General features: G+C 39.7%; 2 protein-coding genes across 2 annotated transcripts; both read right to left on the bottom strand.

Annotated features, from left to right (window-relative positions):
* Positions 1–494: 494 nt before the first annotated feature.
* pdp1 (pyruvate dehydrogenase phosphatase catalytic subunit 1) lies at positions 495–8,892 on the bottom strand. Its single transcript, XM_077576108.1, has 9 exons — positions 8,765–8,892; positions 6,840–7,098; positions 6,596–6,763; positions 6,048–6,259; positions 4,257–4,338; positions 4,073–4,167; positions 3,721–3,889; positions 3,436–3,654; positions 495–2,734 (listed from the first exon to the last, which is right to left on the bottom strand). Exons 2-9 carry the CDS (start codon positions 7,083–7,085, stop codon positions 2,360–2,362), a joined length of 1,566 nt encoding a protein of 521 aa, XP_077432234.1. The 5' UTR covers positions 7,086–7,098; positions 8,765–8,892; the 3' UTR covers positions 495–2,359.
* A 791-nt stretch (positions 8,893–9,683) lies between these two features.
* Positions 9,684–18,850, bottom strand: LOC144058223 (meckelin-like). The gene is made up of 28 exons (XM_077576557.1): positions 18,309–18,850; positions 17,746–17,834; positions 17,561–17,651; positions 17,386–17,485; positions 17,025–17,088; positions 16,556–16,627; positions 15,606–15,668; positions 15,371–15,525; positions 15,194–15,302; positions 15,044–15,130; positions 14,441–14,506; positions 14,215–14,368; positions 14,030–14,150; positions 13,850–13,955; positions 12,660–12,716; positions 12,492–12,590; positions 12,313–12,411; positions 12,145–12,231; positions 11,956–12,055; positions 11,723–11,862; positions 11,518–11,658; positions 11,357–11,437; positions 10,814–10,930; positions 10,630–10,746; positions 10,443–10,550; positions 10,235–10,337; positions 10,017–10,159; positions 9,684–9,929 (listed from the first exon to the last, which is right to left on the bottom strand). Exons 1-28 carry the CDS (start codon positions 18,505–18,507, stop codon positions 9,849–9,851), a joined length of 2,949 nt encoding a protein of 982 aa, XP_077432683.1. The 5' UTR covers positions 18,508–18,850; the 3' UTR covers positions 9,684–9,848.
* Positions 18,851–19,044: the final 194 nt, after the last annotated feature.

Raw genomic sequence — 19,044 nt, 5'->3', positions numbered from 1 at the left:
TTCATTTTAATTATTAACAAAACCGTTGCTATGGATACACACACACACACACACAATAAAATGGGGACTCATCTAGATTAAACAAGGTCACATATTCTATTTCTTTCACTATGGCAAACCCACAAGAATGACAGTTAGTCTGCAAATAAAACAATTTTACCATAGAAGACTGTTTCCAAAAGAATGACTCATAGATGAGCTTTTCTCTTACAAATAGTGTTATCACATCATATGTCACACTTTGCCTATTATATACACAGATGTGGCCTCTTTTTGCCTACAAAGCCCCATAGAAAACATTTTAAAATACAAAAAACTGACATAGCATTTGGTGCATCACAGCTTTCAAATGGCACAAGATATTGAAATACACATTACTATTGTGTATGTAAATGAAAATTGAAGTGTTGCATCATTCATTTCCTGTCATATATGGCACCATTTAATAAGATATGTGTGGGTGTGCAAATTTACACAAGACGGAAAAACACAGAAGGCTTTTACTATTTATTATGCCATATACAAAATAGTACCAGATTAGAGAACAATTTATTCATACACCAAAGATAAGACAAATGCTTGTAACATAACGTGGAATAAATATTGAAACAGTTGTTATCACGTGGACATTCTGCTATTTGACAGCAGTTTAAATATGAAGCTAAACACAGCTGCGGCTAAAGTAGAACTGGAGTGCGGTCGAGAAAACCGTAAGAATTAAAGCCCTGACAAACTGTCCAGTACTTTGCTATTGTGCTAATGCTACGATACATAGCAACAAACATCCCTTTAATAACGACTCCCTAAAGCCAATGTACACTGCATTTTACAAGAAAATATAGAGAACAGAATAAACTGAAGAAAATGAAGTGGAGCGTTGTAGAATGTGACACAATTGACAAAACATATTCCTTCTCAATGATAACATTCATGTGCAACATTAACTCTTTTCTTAGGGATGCACTGAAAATTCATCCGGCAAAGATTTTTGGCCAAAAAATGGTCACTCAGTCAATTCATAGTTGATATCTCTAAAAATATTTATTCGAAGAAGGCCATTTATCCAAATGCAAATATCCATATGTATTTATTTTTTCTATTCGTCATTATTGAAGTATATTATTTGACTTGCAGACAGAGGGGCCTCAGGTAACAACCAATCATGGCTCACCTGCTTCTTGAAGCTGAGCTGTGATTGGTCATTATCTGAGCAACTGTGATGTCCTTTTCAGGCGACAGCAAGTGACAAAATGGCCGCCCCCCGAGATGGATTTTGCTGCTTAACTCATATTTCACAAACAGAATATTAATCAGAATGCCGTTTTAAGGTTTTTGGGGGCACACCAGTGGGAGTATTCACTCTTTGAATACTCACCGAAACAGAGTACCGATACCTCTAGTACTTTTGATATGTACAATTTCATTAGACACAATGATAAAAAAATAAAAATAAAAATGCGAAGACTTTTTTTTTTTTTGACACAGATGATTCGCCATGTGTTATTCCGCTGCAATATATTGCCAAATACTGCCGCAGAGGACTTAGTCTTTCTTTTTGTTTGCTGTAAGTATCAGTGGCTGGTATCGGCAGCATCCACGAGTACTCAATACCTTAAAATAAGGCCTGTATCGGCCCGAAACCGATACCTGGCATCGGTACTCTGCCGTCTCTAGTTTTTTCTCTGCATGGAAACTCTCACATAAAAAATAATAATATTACAGTATTATACAATACAGCTTTATTTTCTGTATTTGACTACATTTTTATTACTTTACATTTGTACATTATTTAACCAGAGGGAAACCTTCAGATCATTTTCTGTTGAGAATTAAATTTTATATTCACTGTAGTGACTGGCGTTAAAAAGATCTTTAAAAGACACTGGTCTCATGCCTCTAACAATTCAACTTTGAAATTTTGCACACAAACATAGCATATGATATGTATGTGTGTACAATTATAATATAATTAAATATAATAATTAAATGATATAATTAAAAATAATTAAAGATGAAAATGGCCTCGCCGAAATTTTTGGATTATGTATTCTGATTTCTTTCAATCTTTTGGTTTTCGGCATCGGCTTCCTCATTTTCAGTTTCTTCCAAGAATTTTGATTTCTGTGCATCCCTACTCCTTTTTTTATTTTATTTGGCTCTTTGGGATTTCTTTGCCCCCCTGGAGATCTTTTGGCACAAAATAAAGTTGTAACAGTGCTGTCAGCCACGGAATAAAGTGTGTGCGTGTAAAGTCAGTATCACACAATGATACACAATCTGCAACTAAAAACATGGTTTCCCCATAAATAATTGTAAAATAAAGTCAGATATTAAAAGATATGAACAAGAGTGTGTGTTTTTACTCTTCCTGCCGCCGCGCTCCGATGACGTGCGGGTTGAACTGCGAGATGATGATGGTGATGTCGTCGCGGTACATGCGAGCCAGCTCCTCGGGCAGCGACAGCATCTTGGAGAGTCTCTCGTGGTCCACCGTGCCAAACTCGTTGTTGCCCACGGCGTGCCGCATCAGGTGGGTGGCCGCGTTCTGGTCCTCGAAGGCCGACGACACGCGGGCCTTGCGTTCCTCCAGCAGCCCCTGCATCTGTCCCACGGTCACCCTGTAGCCTCCCACTGTCAGCGGCTGCTGCTGGTGCACGCCAGTCAAGTACTCGCCGACGATGCGGACCACTTCCTGTCTGTGCAGAGTCTCCCAGAGGCCGTCGGATCCGATCACCTGCGGGGAGGGGGGGCAGATTGGGATTCACTACGCGGAATTTAGAATACGTGTTGAATCCGTCATGTTGACTGGTCACAACATGTTGCACTTGGACTTCTTCTTCATATAATGAGATCCCAAAACAATCTGATCAACAAAATTTATTTTGGTTACACTAAAGTGAATACCGTCCAAAAATATTAAATTAACACCACTCTGATTCAGGATTTGAATAGTTTTACATTTTTCGTTGTATTTAGTTTTTCATTTGTTTTGACTTTTGAATTCCGTTAGTTTTAGTTTTCAGAGCAAGTTTATTCGTTTGTATTCATTTTTCAAAAATGTTTCATTTTAGTTGAGCTTTTATTATTTTAGATTTTAAAAACTATTTTTGAAGTGCAAGATTAAAAAAAAAGGTTACCAAGTATTATGTTATGATGTAAACGACTCTTTGACTTTCTTCTATACATACAGCAATTGAGGCCAAGTGGGGCAGTAATGCATCAAGTTACCCATCATTATGATAAAGCATGTGCCTATTTTGTGAAGAGCATTATCACCACCTACAGGACTGGAGTGGTATTGACAAGCAGACGCTTTTTCAAAACAAGTTGGGGATGTTTTGATCTTGGTAAAAATATTTTCTAGCCACATTTTTGAAGATACAATCCTTGTGAAGGATCTCTTGCAGACGAAGTGTACATCAGCGCTCGTCTCACCAGGAAGCGATCCTGCGGTCTGAGCCGGTGGTACGTGATCTCGGGCTCGGCCGTCAGGTACGGCGGCGTGTGGTAGTTGGGCGGTATGAACTTGGTGTGCTCGTTTTCGTGCAGCTGATCGGGCCCCGACTCCAGCACCCGCTTCTGCAGCTCGATGCTCCATTTGAACTTCACGTCGCCGAACGCTCGGAAGGGCATGAGCAGGCCCAGCAAACGGTCCTGGGGACGAACGAGGACACAACGAGCCAGGCGGGCGTTCAACGCAACTGACACGTCAAGTCGTACCTGTCGGATAACCGTCTTCCTCTCTGAGGGCGGGTGTTCTCCGCGAATCCGAGCCACCTCATCCTCGTTCTGGGCACAGTGGTCATTAGAGAGTGTGTGAGCGGTGAAGGAACCGTCCTCCTCCTGCACCCCTAACACCGCCCGAGCATCTCCTGCATTGGCTATATACCTTGAGGACAAGAGAGCGTTATTACACTTACTTGCCAACGTACAATTTTCTTTTGCTTGTACTTTAATATGAAATCTATCGATTACATCTCAGGAAAAGCATAAATCTAGTGGCTGCAGTTTATATACCAGTGCGCACAAGAGACCACATTTTACGGTACGTGACATTTGTCGTTATTCATACAGGTCTGCGCCGTCGATGTGAGCCACGCATGCCGTCGCTCCAGAGAAGGCCACTCTCAGAATCCAGTAGTGCAGGAAAGCATTTGGGTCTCCAACCTGGCAACCGGCAAATGATATTTATTAAAAATGGATGTTATAAATAAAACCAATGTATATACAGTGTAGTATCGTCATGCGTGGTGTACCTGCGCCTCCAGAGAAATGTCATTGTCCAGCCTCTTGAAGGCGTTCATCAGAGCCTCTTGGGTGTCGGGGACGTCACCTGGGCTGAAAGCAGAAAGAACGAGAAAGAGCGCCATCACAAAAGATCAATACACTGGTTGCATGGCAGCTTATTTCCGGGAGATAACCGCACAGTCTGTGTTGTCATAAGCAATCTTTGTTTATTTATTACACCGTTGATTGTGCAAGGTTTCCAAATTGAGAAAAAATGGTGAGGCTACATTTCAACTGTGATATATTTTTTTTAAGTTCATTTGTATTTTATTGCCTGAAACACGGTATGTTTTGAAACTCTGCTTTTATTAAGCATTTTCACTTTCTAACAAAAAAGTACAGAAAGAAAACTGTAGACCTACACAAGCCTGGGATGTCGGCAAGCAGCTTGGCGCAATGATTAGAAGATTGTCCGCAGGTGTGTGAATGTGCGCGTGAATGGCTGCTTGTCTATTTGTGCCCTGCGATTGGCTGGCGACAAGCTCAGTCCTGTGCTCTCGCCGGTGACCCAAGTGAGGACAAGCGGTGCAGAGAATGGATGGATGACAGTTAATCTCCCTCGGGGCACCATGAAAGAGCTCGCCTCGTGGCGTGTAAATGATCATGAGAAGAGCGAGGGATGAGTCTTGGACTACACGGGAAGACACGGGCGGGGAGGTCAATGACCTAAGGAAAGCTGGGACAACACTTTTTAAAGCATTTTGCTCACCATTCTTTGTAAGTGGGAAAACTTGCAAATTCAGCAATGCCGAATATTTATTTTCCCGCTGTATTAACAATGTTGTGTTGTGTTAATCAAAAGTCAGTGCAGGATGTCCCTGGCTTGCAACAGTGTTCCTCAATTTGTCCGAAATCAGCCGTAGTCCATCACTTAATTACGCTAATTCAATAAAAGTCAAGTCAAAACTACAGGAAATATTTGTATTATATCAATTCTTTAGCCGTCCTGTTGATTAAAGGCTAAAAAGACCACCCCGCCAAAAAATGAAATGAAAAACAGTATGGTGACAGTTGAGTGTGCCTTCTTGTGCTACATGATCACAAACCACTGTGCACATTCGTAACCTCAAAAAGATATTTGTAATACTTGCATTTATTTTGCCACTTTTACTTAAAAGTAGTTACTTAAAATGCATCATTTGAATTTATTTGTATTCGTTTGTCTCATTAAATAACTTCTTCATTGATGTTATCAAACTTTTTACCCCAAGTATCACCGAAAAAAAAAAATATATATACCGAGCGCTCCAATATCACCATCATGATTAACATTAAAATATTTTAAAATTTTACGTTGCGGCTAAATATAGGAAAATTGCACTAAAAAGTTAAATATAACGGAACTGTGCTTAGGCGGTGATTCTTTCACATACTACTAGAGTAAACTCAAGTACCACTAGTGGTATACTAGTACCACTTTGAGAATCTCTTTAATCAATAAGCCTTTTTTCCCCTTAATGTTTTCTGCATGTTTCTTGTAAATATTTTTTTTCCTATGCAATTTAATGGCTGTCAATTATACAGTCTGGTCTCTATCCTCCGCGAATATTGGGATCCACTGTAATACTTGAATTATTATTATTGTTATTATTATTATTATTTTACCTCATCTACAAATGATCAGGCACATCTGTCAATTTAAAAATTCTAATTACATAATTTATTTATTTTCTTTTTTATACAGCTCAGGATTAGTGTACCTAATGTTTTGCCAGGCAAGTTTGCATCAACATGTTTTTTTTCCTTTATGCAAGTCTTACTTGTTCAGATCGATGAGCTCCTGCCAGTATGTGCGTAGGCTGTTGAAGTAGAGCGTCTGAGCCTCCCTGCTGAAGTAGTCGTTGGGGTGCTTTTGCCACTGCAGGATGGGACTGAGCGCCCGGCCCGCCTCCACCGCCGCCTCCAGCTCGCACAGCGTGTCGTGCGGCAGCAAGGACACGGCGATGTAGTAAAAGAGCCGCTCGCTGAGCGCCTGGTGGAGAGGAACATCTCGTGATGTTGCAAGCTTACGTAATACGACACAATCACTGGCTGCAACAATTAAAGACACCAGGAGGCTTGTGGAGTTACATTACAGCACATCTGGAAAGTATTTACGCCGCTTCACTTTTTCCACATAAAGTCACAACCTTACTCCAAAACAGATTCAATTCAGTTTTCCACCAAATTCGACACAAAACAAGACTGCTTGCGCATGTTAACAGGTTATTTTGAAGGTTTCAGAAACCGGATTTGGACCATAACCGAACATTGACAGCATGTGTCCATAGTCTGTGTTGGAATGTCTTAATGAGTAGTTGCGCTCTACCTGTGCACAAGCGCATCCAGCGTGGCCATCAAACACACCCAGCAGCATTCCTCTGGTCTGCAGGCATGTTGCAGCACTGCGACGGTCTTCGATGGGAGCGTTTGCTGGCAGCTGATTGCTGTCAAAGCCCATCACAGATGACAGGTTCTTGCCATCAAACTCCGGCACCTGCAAGCAACGACATACATCCAAATGACAGGAACTACGTAACACGGAAAAGACGTGGAAGCGTTTTCCAGCTAACCTTGAAGCTGTACTCGTTGGCTTTGAGGATGGAGTTGACTTGCGGTGGGGTGAGGATGTAGCTGTAAAGTGCTGAGGTGGTCTGGTAACATCTTGAGGGAGTGTGACTCACGTGGGGAGAACGCCTGGAGATGGGTCGCCGGGCGGAGGGACCCAACTGGGGCCGGCGGTGTTGGCATGGTAACAGATTGGAGGACAAGACCGTCGCCCGAGGCAAGCCCCTGAACAGCTGTGACATCACGGGCATGGCAGACGAAGCACTGCAGACGCACACAGATACAGTTAATTGTGGGATATATTCTCTGATCACATTCAGACAATGATTCAAAATTGAGAGCAAATGAATGTATCAAATGAAGGACCAGCGAGAAGAGGAAAAACGCTCTGTGAGGACTCCTGTGTTTTGATTGTAGTTTTGCAATTGAGCCACTGAGAAGAAGAGTTATTTTTTTGTAATTTTTCAAGTTGATTGAAAAACTGAGATTTCAGTTTAGTTCCAATTTTGACAGAGGGCAGTCCACAATTTCACTCAGCAATCTTGTCATAATTCATTAAAGCAAAACTGGGTCAACATAAAAAAAGTAAGGTTCAGAGAGTGACAGAAGACTCAGAAAGTAAAATCTAAGAAAAAAAAACACAAAAGAAAAAAGTAGCCATTAACAAAAATCACTAAAATATAAATCCCACAGATTTTATTGCAGCCATAATCCTTTAAATCACTCGTCTCAGTGGCTAAATTAAGAATGTTAACTCATTTGTGGGACAAATCATCTTAAGACTGATTGTTTTGTTGTATTTGCCTCTTAATAATAACTTTGTTTTACATGTGTATGAAGATAAGAATGTTAAGTTACTTAACAGATTGCCTGTGCACTTGTACAAATGCCACGATGGCTCTGGAACTGATTATTTCTTACCGAAAAACACATGTGACGCATGCGGACAAGACTGCTTATTGTAGTGACTTTGCAGAAACCTTGCACCCTAGCAGCCTCCATAGCAAACAAGACCAATATGAAAACACCCCACGGGATGTCTGCTTGATGAGGACAAAAAGACATCCTGTGAATGTTCAATTGTACTTGGCTTACACAGAATTAAGTAAACCCGCATAAACTAATGACATCTTGTGTAGCTAAAGTCAAACTATTAGAAAGAGCAACACACCACAGTGCAACCAATTTTTGGGGGGTGCTTGTCCTCATTGGCCTGCGACCCTATCACAACATATGAACTTCATTTCACCATATAAACAAAACATGTAGCACTAGAGACAAGCACTGACAGTCAAGTCACACTCAGTAACTTAATACTCGGTGGCTTGAGATGCAAGCTAGTGCAGGTCAGCAGGCTTGCTCAAAATAGCTTGACGTTTGGATGGTGAGAAATGTTTTATGCGCTCAGAACTCGGCGGCTTGGCTTCTGCTGTGGATGCTAGTTCCATGTTACATAATCAAAAAGTATGTCTAGTGCTCAGATGCTGCAGTAATAATACACCACTACGCAAAAGCGCTTGTGTGTCCTCCATAAAAACAAGACGAAAGTGAGTCGGGTTGACCACCGGGAGGGTGCCAGTAGCTGAGGCAAAGTTGCAATATTTGTTGACATCACAAGCTTCACCTAGCTAGCAGCGAGAGGAGTGTCGAAGAAACAAACAACAAAATGTTAGTTCGAAACACAAAAAAAGAAGAACTGCGCGACGACTTAAATGTGTGACAGATTTAAATCCAACAAGGTTAAGTACTCAATTAGCTTGTACATGCGTCAGCTAACAGGGCAGAGCTGCCAAATGCTAAACGGAATCAGGGTTACACCCACCACGACAGTGAAACAGTATCGAAGCCACAAAAAAAAAAAAGCCAAGACTAAACTTGTCGGATCAGTTATTTTCAACACGTTGTAATGCAAACTCACAATATCACCCACCTGTACTCTTGAATTTAAAGAAGTTGTTAAAGCTCATGGCTCGAGCCCAAGTACTGCCAGGCAAACGCCGTCGTCGTTCACCAGCGCCGCACCGCAAAGTGGAAGCTGATTGGCTGAGCGCGGACGGTACGGTCAGTTATGACACACAGGAAACGAACACTGACTTTCAAAATAAGACGCGAAAAAACAAGAGTTTTTGTGTCCTTTTTCATTTCACATGCTTCATACACATACACACAAGTGGCAAACGTACTTATTCGCACTCTTTTAAGTAGAAGTACAGATATTGAACTTGTATTTAAGAAAAAAAAAAAGACTGTGGTAAAAGTAGTACTAATTCACCAACATTAGTAAAATAAAGATAAAAAATATTTCAAGTTAATTAAAAACTTTTCCACCATGTAGTAAAGTTATAAATAACACATTTTAACATGACTTTCCATACAAGGTTTGATAACTCGAGAACTGTTAATAAAAAAATTAATGAAGAGCTAAACCAACCACCGTTCAACACCAAGGAAAAGGACACAACGCCGAGGAAATCATGCTTCTACTGGAAATAAATAAAACTAATAACTAGCTAGCAACATTTATGCTAGCAAAACTATGCGTTCCTACCAGCTTTGCAAACGTCATAAAAAAAGAAAAGTTCTCACATTAATAACCTACCCTGTTATTCCTGGCAAAGAACAACACATTTCACACAAAGGATTTGTAGAACCAACATCAACCAATTTTCTTAATAAACCCATAGATGGGAAATATTTTGCTTGCTTTTCCAAGGACTCTAAACTGTCCAGTAGTGTGAACGCGAGTATATAATGTACGTGCCCTGTGATGGGTTGGTGACCAGCCCCAGGGCGTACCCCACCTTTTGCCCAAATCACAGAAAATGAAATAAGAAGAAAAGCACAGTGTATAAAATTAAATTACAAAACACTTTAATCTAGAAAAATACATTTACAAGAAAAATATATACACATCAGGAACAGGTATGTAAAAATGTTTAAAAAATTAATTGCAAATACAGCACCATAAAAACCTCCCACAAACTACAGTTTAACAACACGGCCATTATGAATGATCATATCAAAAATCTGTCATCCACCAGAGTTTTATTGACGAGGTTTCTCCTTCCAAAAGAATTGCGAATCCTTTCAAATATCTGTTAGGAATAAACAAATGTTCTTTTACAATCAAGTATTAGTGTTACAGTGTACTTTACTGTACTGCATAGGCACAAAATACTAACCATTTGTTCTAGGTATGTAAGGACAGCAGCAAGTATGAAATTCTGAGAAGCGAGGTCAACCACGCAAAAGAACAGCGTGTCAAAAATCAGCAGCGTGCCCTCATTTCCATAAAAGAGCACATCACCGAAGGAGTGACCTTCATCTGCAGTGACAAACAGACATTATCTATGCATGCATGCATCACCAAGTACAACGTGTTCAAACAGAAAGATGATACCATTATAAAAGATGCTCTTATCATTCGGTTCAAGGAATTCCATGCCCATGACCCTTTCCAGTGCCAGTTTGTCCCTCACAATGTAATCCATGTCAGGGTGGGCCTGAGGAGAAGAAAACAGAGTGACTATAGAATACAACAATTTACAATAGGAATAGAATAGAATGGAGCAAACAATAATATTTAAAGTCTTATGTGGGTGGCTAACATGATCTATAACTGATCCCAGGAAGTGGTTCATGGTTTGGTAGGCCCGGATGTTTTGGTCTGACTGGGTGAATGAGGCCGCGTCCATGAGCCTTGACGGTCCATGTCGCTGCAAATGAATGAAAAAGTCAAACATTAAAATGTGAATATTGATCTTGGCAGCATTCTGAGTGGAGACAGGCACAAACCCTGGTGAAGGAGTCCCGGATCCTGTCGTAATGTGAGCGCAACCGGTTGGAAAGGGCCACTTGGAAAGTCTGCATGTCCGTGTTGGGGAGAAGACCTCTTTGGCCACACAGTGACTCCTTCACATGGGAAATATTACACGTAATACTAATGCAAATTGAACAAAAATGGTAAAAATGATCATACGGCTTCTCTCTTCAGGTTGTTGTTCATTTCCTCCATGTTTGTATCAGCGTGGCCATGCACAGAGCGCCCATGGATGTAGTAGCCAAAACAGCGCTGAGGTAAAAGCAGCACGGAAATCTGCAAATACAAAACACACTTATGGGAAACTTAACAGACAGATAAGTGACAACAGTTAAAAAAAAAAAAAACATTTGTGCTCAATCCAGGGCCACATCTGATTTTTAAATAAGACCGTTGAGCCCTTTTATTCATAGAGGAGGTAAAAACAAAAAGATACAGTGGTGCCTTGAGATATGAGTTTAATTCATTCCATGACCATGCTCATAACTCTTGTATCTCAAATGACCTTTCCCTATTGAAATGAATTGCTTTTTTTTTTTTTTTACGAAATGAATTGAATGAAAATTTGGCTGTATACTTGCCTACCCCTGATTTAGTCTTGAACTAACCTAACATGCATGATGCTAGAAAGGCAAAATGGAGAAAATATGTAGACTCAATAGGCCACCGTGATGCCCAGTAAAAATACAGTAAATAACTCACATTACTGATGGAGCAGAGATCCACAAACTGGCGGATTTTGTCTTCCACAAAATGCTCATAAAATACAGTGAAGAAAATGACCTGTTTGGATAAATGATGACGTTTAATAAGGGTCAGTACCGCATGAATAGTCAATCAAGAGTGAAAAAGTGAAAAGTCACCTGCAGAATTCCAATGCAGAGCCAAAGTGTTGCCGCCAGACCATAGCGCATAGTAAGGCTGTATGAAGGTGTGTACACCTCTGGGGGGCGCTGCAGAGTTGGCCAGGGGTCCCTCAGGGCTAAGTTTGAGAAACCCAACACCTACACAAAATGTCAATTTAAAAAACCAAACCAAAACAAATCAAATGTGTAGAGCAAGAAGCACCTCAAGGAAGAAGAGCACAGCCATGATCTGAAAGGTTGGCCTAATCTTGCGGATGGTCTGGATCTCGTTCCACTCGTTGGCCACAAAGTAGGTCCTCCAGATACTAACAGGAGAGGGGTCCCGTTTCTGCTGACCATTGGCTGAAACACCGGCACAGAGAATAATCATATATGAAACAGAAACACTACCAGCAAATTAAAAGCATTATTAGTGGCTTCTATTTATTTAAACACCTGGCACGTTCGTGCTTGCTTTACTGCGTGGCCTTTCCCAGTCAATGAAGAAGACGTCCACAGACAACTGCACAATCAGCTTGTGGAGGAACTGCACTGTCTGGATGGAGCATAAAAATACATGATATGCAGTAGTAGGACGCCCTCTAGCGTTCAAAACGAGTGACGCTTATTTGGCACGTGACTCACCTTGAGCGCAAAGGCACAACTGATGTACGTCACAAATTGCTCCTCTTGATGAGGGAGTGGTAATAACACTGAGGCATGCTGTTGGGCCTAAAAACGTTTTTTTTTTATGTTATTAAAATTTACACAAAAAGAGAATGTACATCTTTGGTTGGCCGAAATGAAGCGCACCTTGTAAAAAATGAGCCAGTAAAGTCCAGTTCCCACAGTGACGGCAAGGAAAACATTGGCCAGATCTCCAGCGTAAAACAAGAAAAACATCAGCATGGTCTGAAATCAAGAGGAAGAGAATTTTCAAGATTGACAACCACATTGTAAAGTCCTCGTTTATGCTTTGTAAGATGCTTTACCCTTAAGTCAACAACAGGTGAGGCGATCCTCCTCTTCCAGCTGACTGTTTTGAGCACTGACAAGAGCACAGCCAGACCAGCCAACACACCAAGAGCTGTCTGTGGCCACACAAATGTATCAGGGGCATGTGGGAAATGGTTAAAAATGCCTTTTGGTTTCATACTCACATCCGTCTTCAGGCGAGCCTCATTCTGATCCATCTCATATTCCACAGCAAAGCTCATCTGCAGCAGGAGAGAGCGGTATTAATAGTGAAAGCTTGTAAACTGTCAGTCAGTCTGCATCATAGGGGTTGCAGTACCCCACCAGCGCCAGCAGGTAGTGCTGTTTTGCTCTTATGTGGCATTTACTACACTGTATTTTTTATTTAAGAAAAAAAAAACATGAACCAAAACAAAACAGAAATTCCATTCACATGTAAACTGACTAATGATTGTATAATGATTGAGTAACAAAATTGACACATTATGACTCCCACCGTTCACTAATATTGTAATGACTGACAAACAGTGAATATAAAAAGTCTAAACACAACATTTTTTATAATATCAAAAAATCTGACCATGATACATCATATTTTCAATAAACAACTAACTTAATATGTTTTTTAGTAGAAATGAATACTTTTATTTCCATACTTATTTATTTATTTTTTAGATAAAATATTCTATGAATTAACAATTTAGATTTAACAAAAATGAGTAATAAAATATTCAAAAAAGTCAAAATTTGTAAATAAGACAGATGAAAGGTAAAATAAAGTTCCCATGTAATGTACACAAAATTGCAATCCAAAAAAGTCAGAAAATTATTTTAAAAAAAGGCAGACGTGAAAACGTTCAAAACGTAACAATAAAATGTCCAAAAACAAAAAAAGAAATCCCATATGTGCAAAAAATGCCCGAAATTTTACAGAAAGGCAGAAAAGTCTAAAAATGTATGAAAAACAGTCTGATAAAAATAATAATCCAAAAACAAAAGACGAAAAGGTAGAAAAAAACGAGTCTCCAAGTATTGGATGCTGCATATTTTCTTTTATGGTGTAGCTCTAATTAGTTCTTGGGCCCTCAGTACATTAGGCTAACACAAAAGCAGTTCATCCAAATGTTCAAAGGTTTTGCGGCTCCAGACAGATTTTCTGTTATTTATTTGGCCTAAAATGACTTTTTTGACAGGAAAAGTTGCTGACCCCCGTTATAGGCTGACTAATGTTTGCATGAAAACTGAGTGTCATAACATGTTCGACCAATCACTGGCCTGCGTCTATTGACTTACCAAAATCTGTGTCAGCACTGAGTGAACATGATCAAGCAACAAGTCTCTCAATGCAAAAAAGTAAGCAAAAGAAGTGACTCACAGACACCGTTTGTGTGTTGACATCCGTGACCAATACATCTTTGTACTCCACAGTCATCAGTGGTGGGAACACCTGACCCTGTTGTGTGCCTGGAACCAACTGGAACCTGCAGACATTTGCACGTCAACAACAACACAAACATTTATTTCCACCGTGTCTTCAATACGAGTGAATCCGCACCTGATTTTCACAAAGTTTGCAACACGGATGACTTTAGGAAGGACGCTTGCGCTTTTCTCTCTGCCGCTCAGCACGTCGACAAGAAACATACGCCGGGACAGGTACCAGCTTGTCAAGCTTTCTGTGCCCGGAGAGCAAAATATTAAGACATGCAACACAATCATACACAAGCGCATAAATCTTACCTTGGTTAATGAACTTTCCATTAAATTGTTGGTTAAGGACCAATGTGGGCAAGGGAAGAAGTTTTCTGCTCTCTTCTCCACCGAGGTCCAGAAACACATCGTAAAATAACGGCTCGGGATGATCACGCAGCAGGTCTGCCACGGAAAGATCACACTACAAACACACACGTGAACCGAGTTGTAGGCAAAAACAACTGGACTGTTAAGGAAACAGCCGTTAACTTACACTTTCTTGGTAAGCGGTGCCAAAACTGAATGCTGATGCCCGTTTGATGGGTGTTTCTGGACAAGTCTGAAACAGAGGGGCATCATTAGACCAGGCGCTCGCAAACTTTTATAGTAAGTAGTTCATAAAATTACAGGTAACAGTTATGAGTCATAGATTTGTGTTGAGGTAAAAAAAAAAAAAATCAGCCACTAGGTGGCATTAGTGTTTCATGTTGGACGTTGGTGATAGGAACACTACATTTTTCTTTTCAAATTCAGAGCAATTGGTATTTAGAACATGAAGCAACTTGTGTACTCCAAAATGCTATGTTGTTTATTCATTGTAAATTACAATTAGTCATCAGTCCCTACAAATTCTTTTTTTTTTGTTGCATATTTATTATTGCTAAATTGTGTTATAATGACTCCTTTACGCAACGTTGTACGTAAAATAAAAGATGAACAAAAAATAGTATTTCAATTTTGAATTCCTCTATTAATGTATTTAATTATTATCAATTTATTCTAAGCAAAATCCATTTAATGACCTCTAATGCTTTTTAATGACTTGCAGAAACACTGATTAAAATACAGTATTGTTCTATTCCAGCTCAACTCTTACCTGGAGATTGGCTCCTCCGACATTTTCCCATCGAAGGAACTCACCTCTGACGTTATAAACAGCAGCAAGCAACTTAATGTCTGTGTTCTGTCAAACAAACAGAATGAGCAAATGACGAGGAATATTTTGTGATTTAATGTCATCGCCTACCTTGTTTCTTCCTCTGAAATTGAAGCCAACTGGGACTGGATCAGTCCGAAGGACCCGGCTCGCCAATCCTGGTTCATCGCCATAGTAAAGCCATGGTAGATTATGTCTCCTGGAAAAAGACAAATTTGAGGTCAGAGCGGGATTAAGATGCACCTAATAATCTATGTGATTGATTACCAGTAGGAGATGTCTTGAGTGGAGCTAAAAGCGGCTTGTGATCTGAAGACGGAGTTAAAGAGGCCGCAGGCATCAGCGCTCACGCCGCTGAAGGAGTGCATGTTCATCACGCACATGTTGCCCAGGGCCTGGCACGCCGTCAGGTTGGAGAAGCTCTGATGACAGAAAATGTCTTAACATTCAGCGTAAAGATCACACAGGGCTGGCTTTACCATTAGAGAAAGTGTAGAATTACAAGGCAGGCTGCAGCAGATGAGTAAAGATTTTTGAGGAACCAGGCAGACGCGATGCTGAACTTCTGCAAGTGGAGCAAAAGCAAAAAAAAATAGATTTATTTATTTATTTTAGAATCAATATCATATAAAACAGATGCAATCTACAAAAGACATGTGAGAGCTGAAAAGCAGCTCATTTCATCCAGATTTTTTTGACAGAAGATGAGATTTAAAAACAGCAAATCACAAACTGTAGATCTGATGACACACGAAGAAGTTAAATTCTGCCAAATATGGTGGAGATAACTTCTTTGTTTGACATTAAAGCTTCTGTTGCAGCACAGCACAAAGCTCATGTAGTAAAAACAAAATCACTGCAGGGGTCCAGACCATTTTAGTTTTTTTATTTTTATTTTTTACTAGGAGCACAGTGGCCCCTAGCCTGAAATTTTAGGCCAGCACACTGTAAATTAACATGTGAATTAAAATTTCACAATTCCACTTATTCTCACTATATTATTAATAATTGGGCTGAATTGTGAAGCAACAGTAACAAAAAATATTCAATAATAATCATTTTTAAAAACGGCTAATTTAGTGGCCACGTGCGCAAGTAGATGAAAATTTTTACTTGTACTAACTCAAATTTTAGCACCACAATGCCACCAATTAATAAACTAACGGCAGTCTGGAGCCCTATATTGACAAATATATTGTCATAAATATAGTCCAAAATTATTACATTATAAATAACTTTGTTTAAATGCATTATTTTTTGATTATAAAATATTCCACAAATGTTTTTTTTTTTAAATTATATTACAGTATTTACTTGTTTTGGAATCATCAGTGTGTGGCATCATGCCTAAATTTAACGGAACCATCCTAGGAAGAATTGTTATCCATCGTTAAGAAATTCACATACACGCACAACTTCCTTGGCGGAGGTAACAAAGATGATGATACTCACCAACTGAGCAAAATTGACACTGGGATTGACATTAGTGGAAAGGCTGCCTGGTGGGATACACAAGCCTCCTGCCTGGAAAGCCACAGTGAAAAAAAAAAACAATGAATAATACTACATACAGTAAAAAATGTCTTTGCCAGATGTTCATATATCGTACGTACAGTAAATCACATATGTCTTGGACACCACTTAGTTTTAATAACACAATAATGACCACATATAATTTACTCAATAGAGGGCAGCACGGTTCAATAGTGATTAGCATATCTGCCCCACAGTTATTTGGCACAGGGTTCAAATCTCATCTGATCTTGGGCTTTTGTGTATCTTAAGAGGGCTATTAATAGTATAAGGTACGGGTACTAGGTATAGTAATCGGTACCTCCTTGGCCCTGCTACCCACCACTCTACAAAGGAAATTGGATCAAATTGTCTGTGTTGTTGAAGTGTAAGGATGACATGAGCTCACCAACACGGAGGGAGGATTGCACACACAGGAGCTTTTGATGAACGAAGCCTGACATCTCTCGCACCTGAGTGACAAAACATACACGATAATGGTGGTTCCAAGAGAGTGAAATGGCATCAGGAGAAGTAAAAATTTAAAAAAAAAAGTTACTTGGTCTGTGTGCGTTGATTTTCTCAAAGGTATTTATTTATTTAGTTTTGCTGAACGCATTAAAATGCAGATAAAGGAAATCAGATATCTACTTCAAACGTTATTAATGTCAGGCTGCTAATTTATTGGCAAATATATGACTCGGTTTTGGCTTAAAAAGATGTCAATCTGACTTTAATGTCAGTTCCTGGATGTACGGTACTTATTATACCTGTCACCGCTGCTGTTTGGCACTGAGAAAGCGGATCCATTTCCAATACACATCTCACATGTGGCCTCATCCAAAAGGTTTCCACTGACATCCCTCTCCACTGGAACAAACAATCACAACCAGACAAGTCAAAACCACGGCATTACTTTTAACCGGGGCGAGATATATTACTCACCGAGGATATGTCTTGCAGGGCACTGGCACCGGCCCTCATCAGTAATACTGCCTGGGCAACGAATGCAACCGAAACCATCTCGAGTGACTGCCTGGAATGGAACCAGAAAACTCATTAACTTTTTAGACAAATGACACAGTTTTGTGTGAGATAAACATCAAAATAATTTAATAAACAGCACATACAGGCTTTTCTGGCAGGCAGGCCTCACAAGCAATGGATGTCAGATCAGTCGTGACTGTACGGAATCCACTTTGGCAAATGCAACTCAGGCCTGGAAAATAAGTGATTATTTTAATAACTTAGATGATGAGCAAGTGATTGTCCTCATGAGAGTTGCAGCTGAGCTGGAGCCCGAGATGCCGAGATTCTAACCTGAAATCAGAACTGTGAGCTAGCCACTACCAACCATGCTACTAATCTTATTTATCATACGAAATCAGCCTTACCAATACAAGTAGCGTTGAAAACTGAACCGTATGCTCTTACAGCTCTTTGGAAACGCATGCTCGTGCTATTTTTTTCCCTTACACGGTGACATTATTAATAAAACAATTTCAGGTATTGAGTTACTTCACATTGCACATAAACATGGAAAATAAAACGCGGCTTCAAATTGAAAGTTTGTTCGCTCGCATAGTCGTCGACTGAAGAAAGTGAATAGACTTTCGGCATCTTCTCCTCAGCGCCATATAGAAGCATTTGCTGAATTTTAAACATTAATAAACCATTTGTATTTAAGACGTACCTGCAGCGCTGCGTTTCTTATTTTCACCACAGCTCACACATGACAAATTGGAGATGTCAAAGAACTCTTTCACACCGCAATCAGAGGGAGCTTGAAAAGGAATTACATACTGCTGGGAGTGAACTGAATTAAAATGCACCAAAAATAACGTGAAAACAAATCTGGAGCTAATAATAAACAGTAGCGTCCCTGTCGCCATGGTGTGCGGGCTCTTTTTCGTTTGTGGGTATTAGCATCGGGCTTTGTGAAGCACTACCGCCACCTTGTGTCTGGAGTTGCGACAAGTCTCTGTGTTTACCAGTGTTTTTTTTTTTTTTTACTGTTACTACACTAATCCACAAACGAGTTGTAATTATCATGTTTGAATCAAATTCAAGAAATAAGTAATACTTTACTTATCAGTTAAAATATCTAAAATATAAATAAAATCTTATATTTTGGGAACTCAGATGATATTGAGTTATATCTATCAAAATCAAATAAACTCTGACACTAAGAAATATATTAAGTTACTTAATTCAAGCGCTAGGTTCCTGTACAAATGGGTCGAAATACTTTAATCTAAGTAATCCTAACTCTAGATAGAATCTTTAATTGCTATTGTTAACAGTCATCCTTCTAACAATAAACAGTAAAATTTATCAAAAGAACCTTTACCTTAAGCAGCGGAATAATATAAAAATTGGCTAGGATTTTCCAAAGTTTATTACAATTTAATAATAGTAGAGGTGATCAA

Source organism: Vanacampus margaritifer, chromosome 9, assembly GCF_051991255.1.
Source record: "Vanacampus margaritifer isolate UIUO_Vmar chromosome 9, RoL_Vmar_1.0, whole genome shotgun sequence".
NCBI classification, from domain to species: domain Eukaryota; kingdom Metazoa; phylum Chordata; class Actinopteri; order Syngnathiformes; family Syngnathidae; genus Vanacampus; species Vanacampus margaritifer.
This window is presented reverse-complemented; position numbering and strand designations above follow the sequence as displayed.

Bases quoted from the DNA above. Each gene is read 5' to 3' on its own strand.
- pdp1 (XM_077576108.1), bottom strand. From the start codon at position 7,085: ATGCCCGTGATGTCACAGCTGTTCAGGGGCTTGCCTCGGGCGACGGTC. The intron at 3,655-3,720 runs GTACGACTTGAC...GTTCGTCCCCAG, and splicing joins GGAAGACGGTTATCCGACAG to GACCGTTTGCTGGGCCTGCT. The intron at 2,735-3,435 runs GTGAGACGAGCG...CCCTCCCCGCAG, and splicing joins GACCGCAGGATCGCTTCCTG to GTGATCGGATCCGACGGCCT.
- LOC144058223 (XM_077576557.1), bottom strand. From the start codon at position 18,507: ATGGCGACAGGGACGCTACTGTTTATTATTAGCTCCAGATTTGTTTTC. The intron at 17,652-17,745 runs GTATGTGCTGTT...GTTCCATTCCAG, and splicing joins CCTGCCTGCCAGAAAAGCCT to GCAGTCACTCGAGATGGTTT. The intron at 11,659-11,722 runs GTGCTTCTTGCT...CATTTTGTGTAG, and splicing joins CTGTGCTCTTCTTCCTTGAG to GTGTTGGGTTTCTCAAACTT.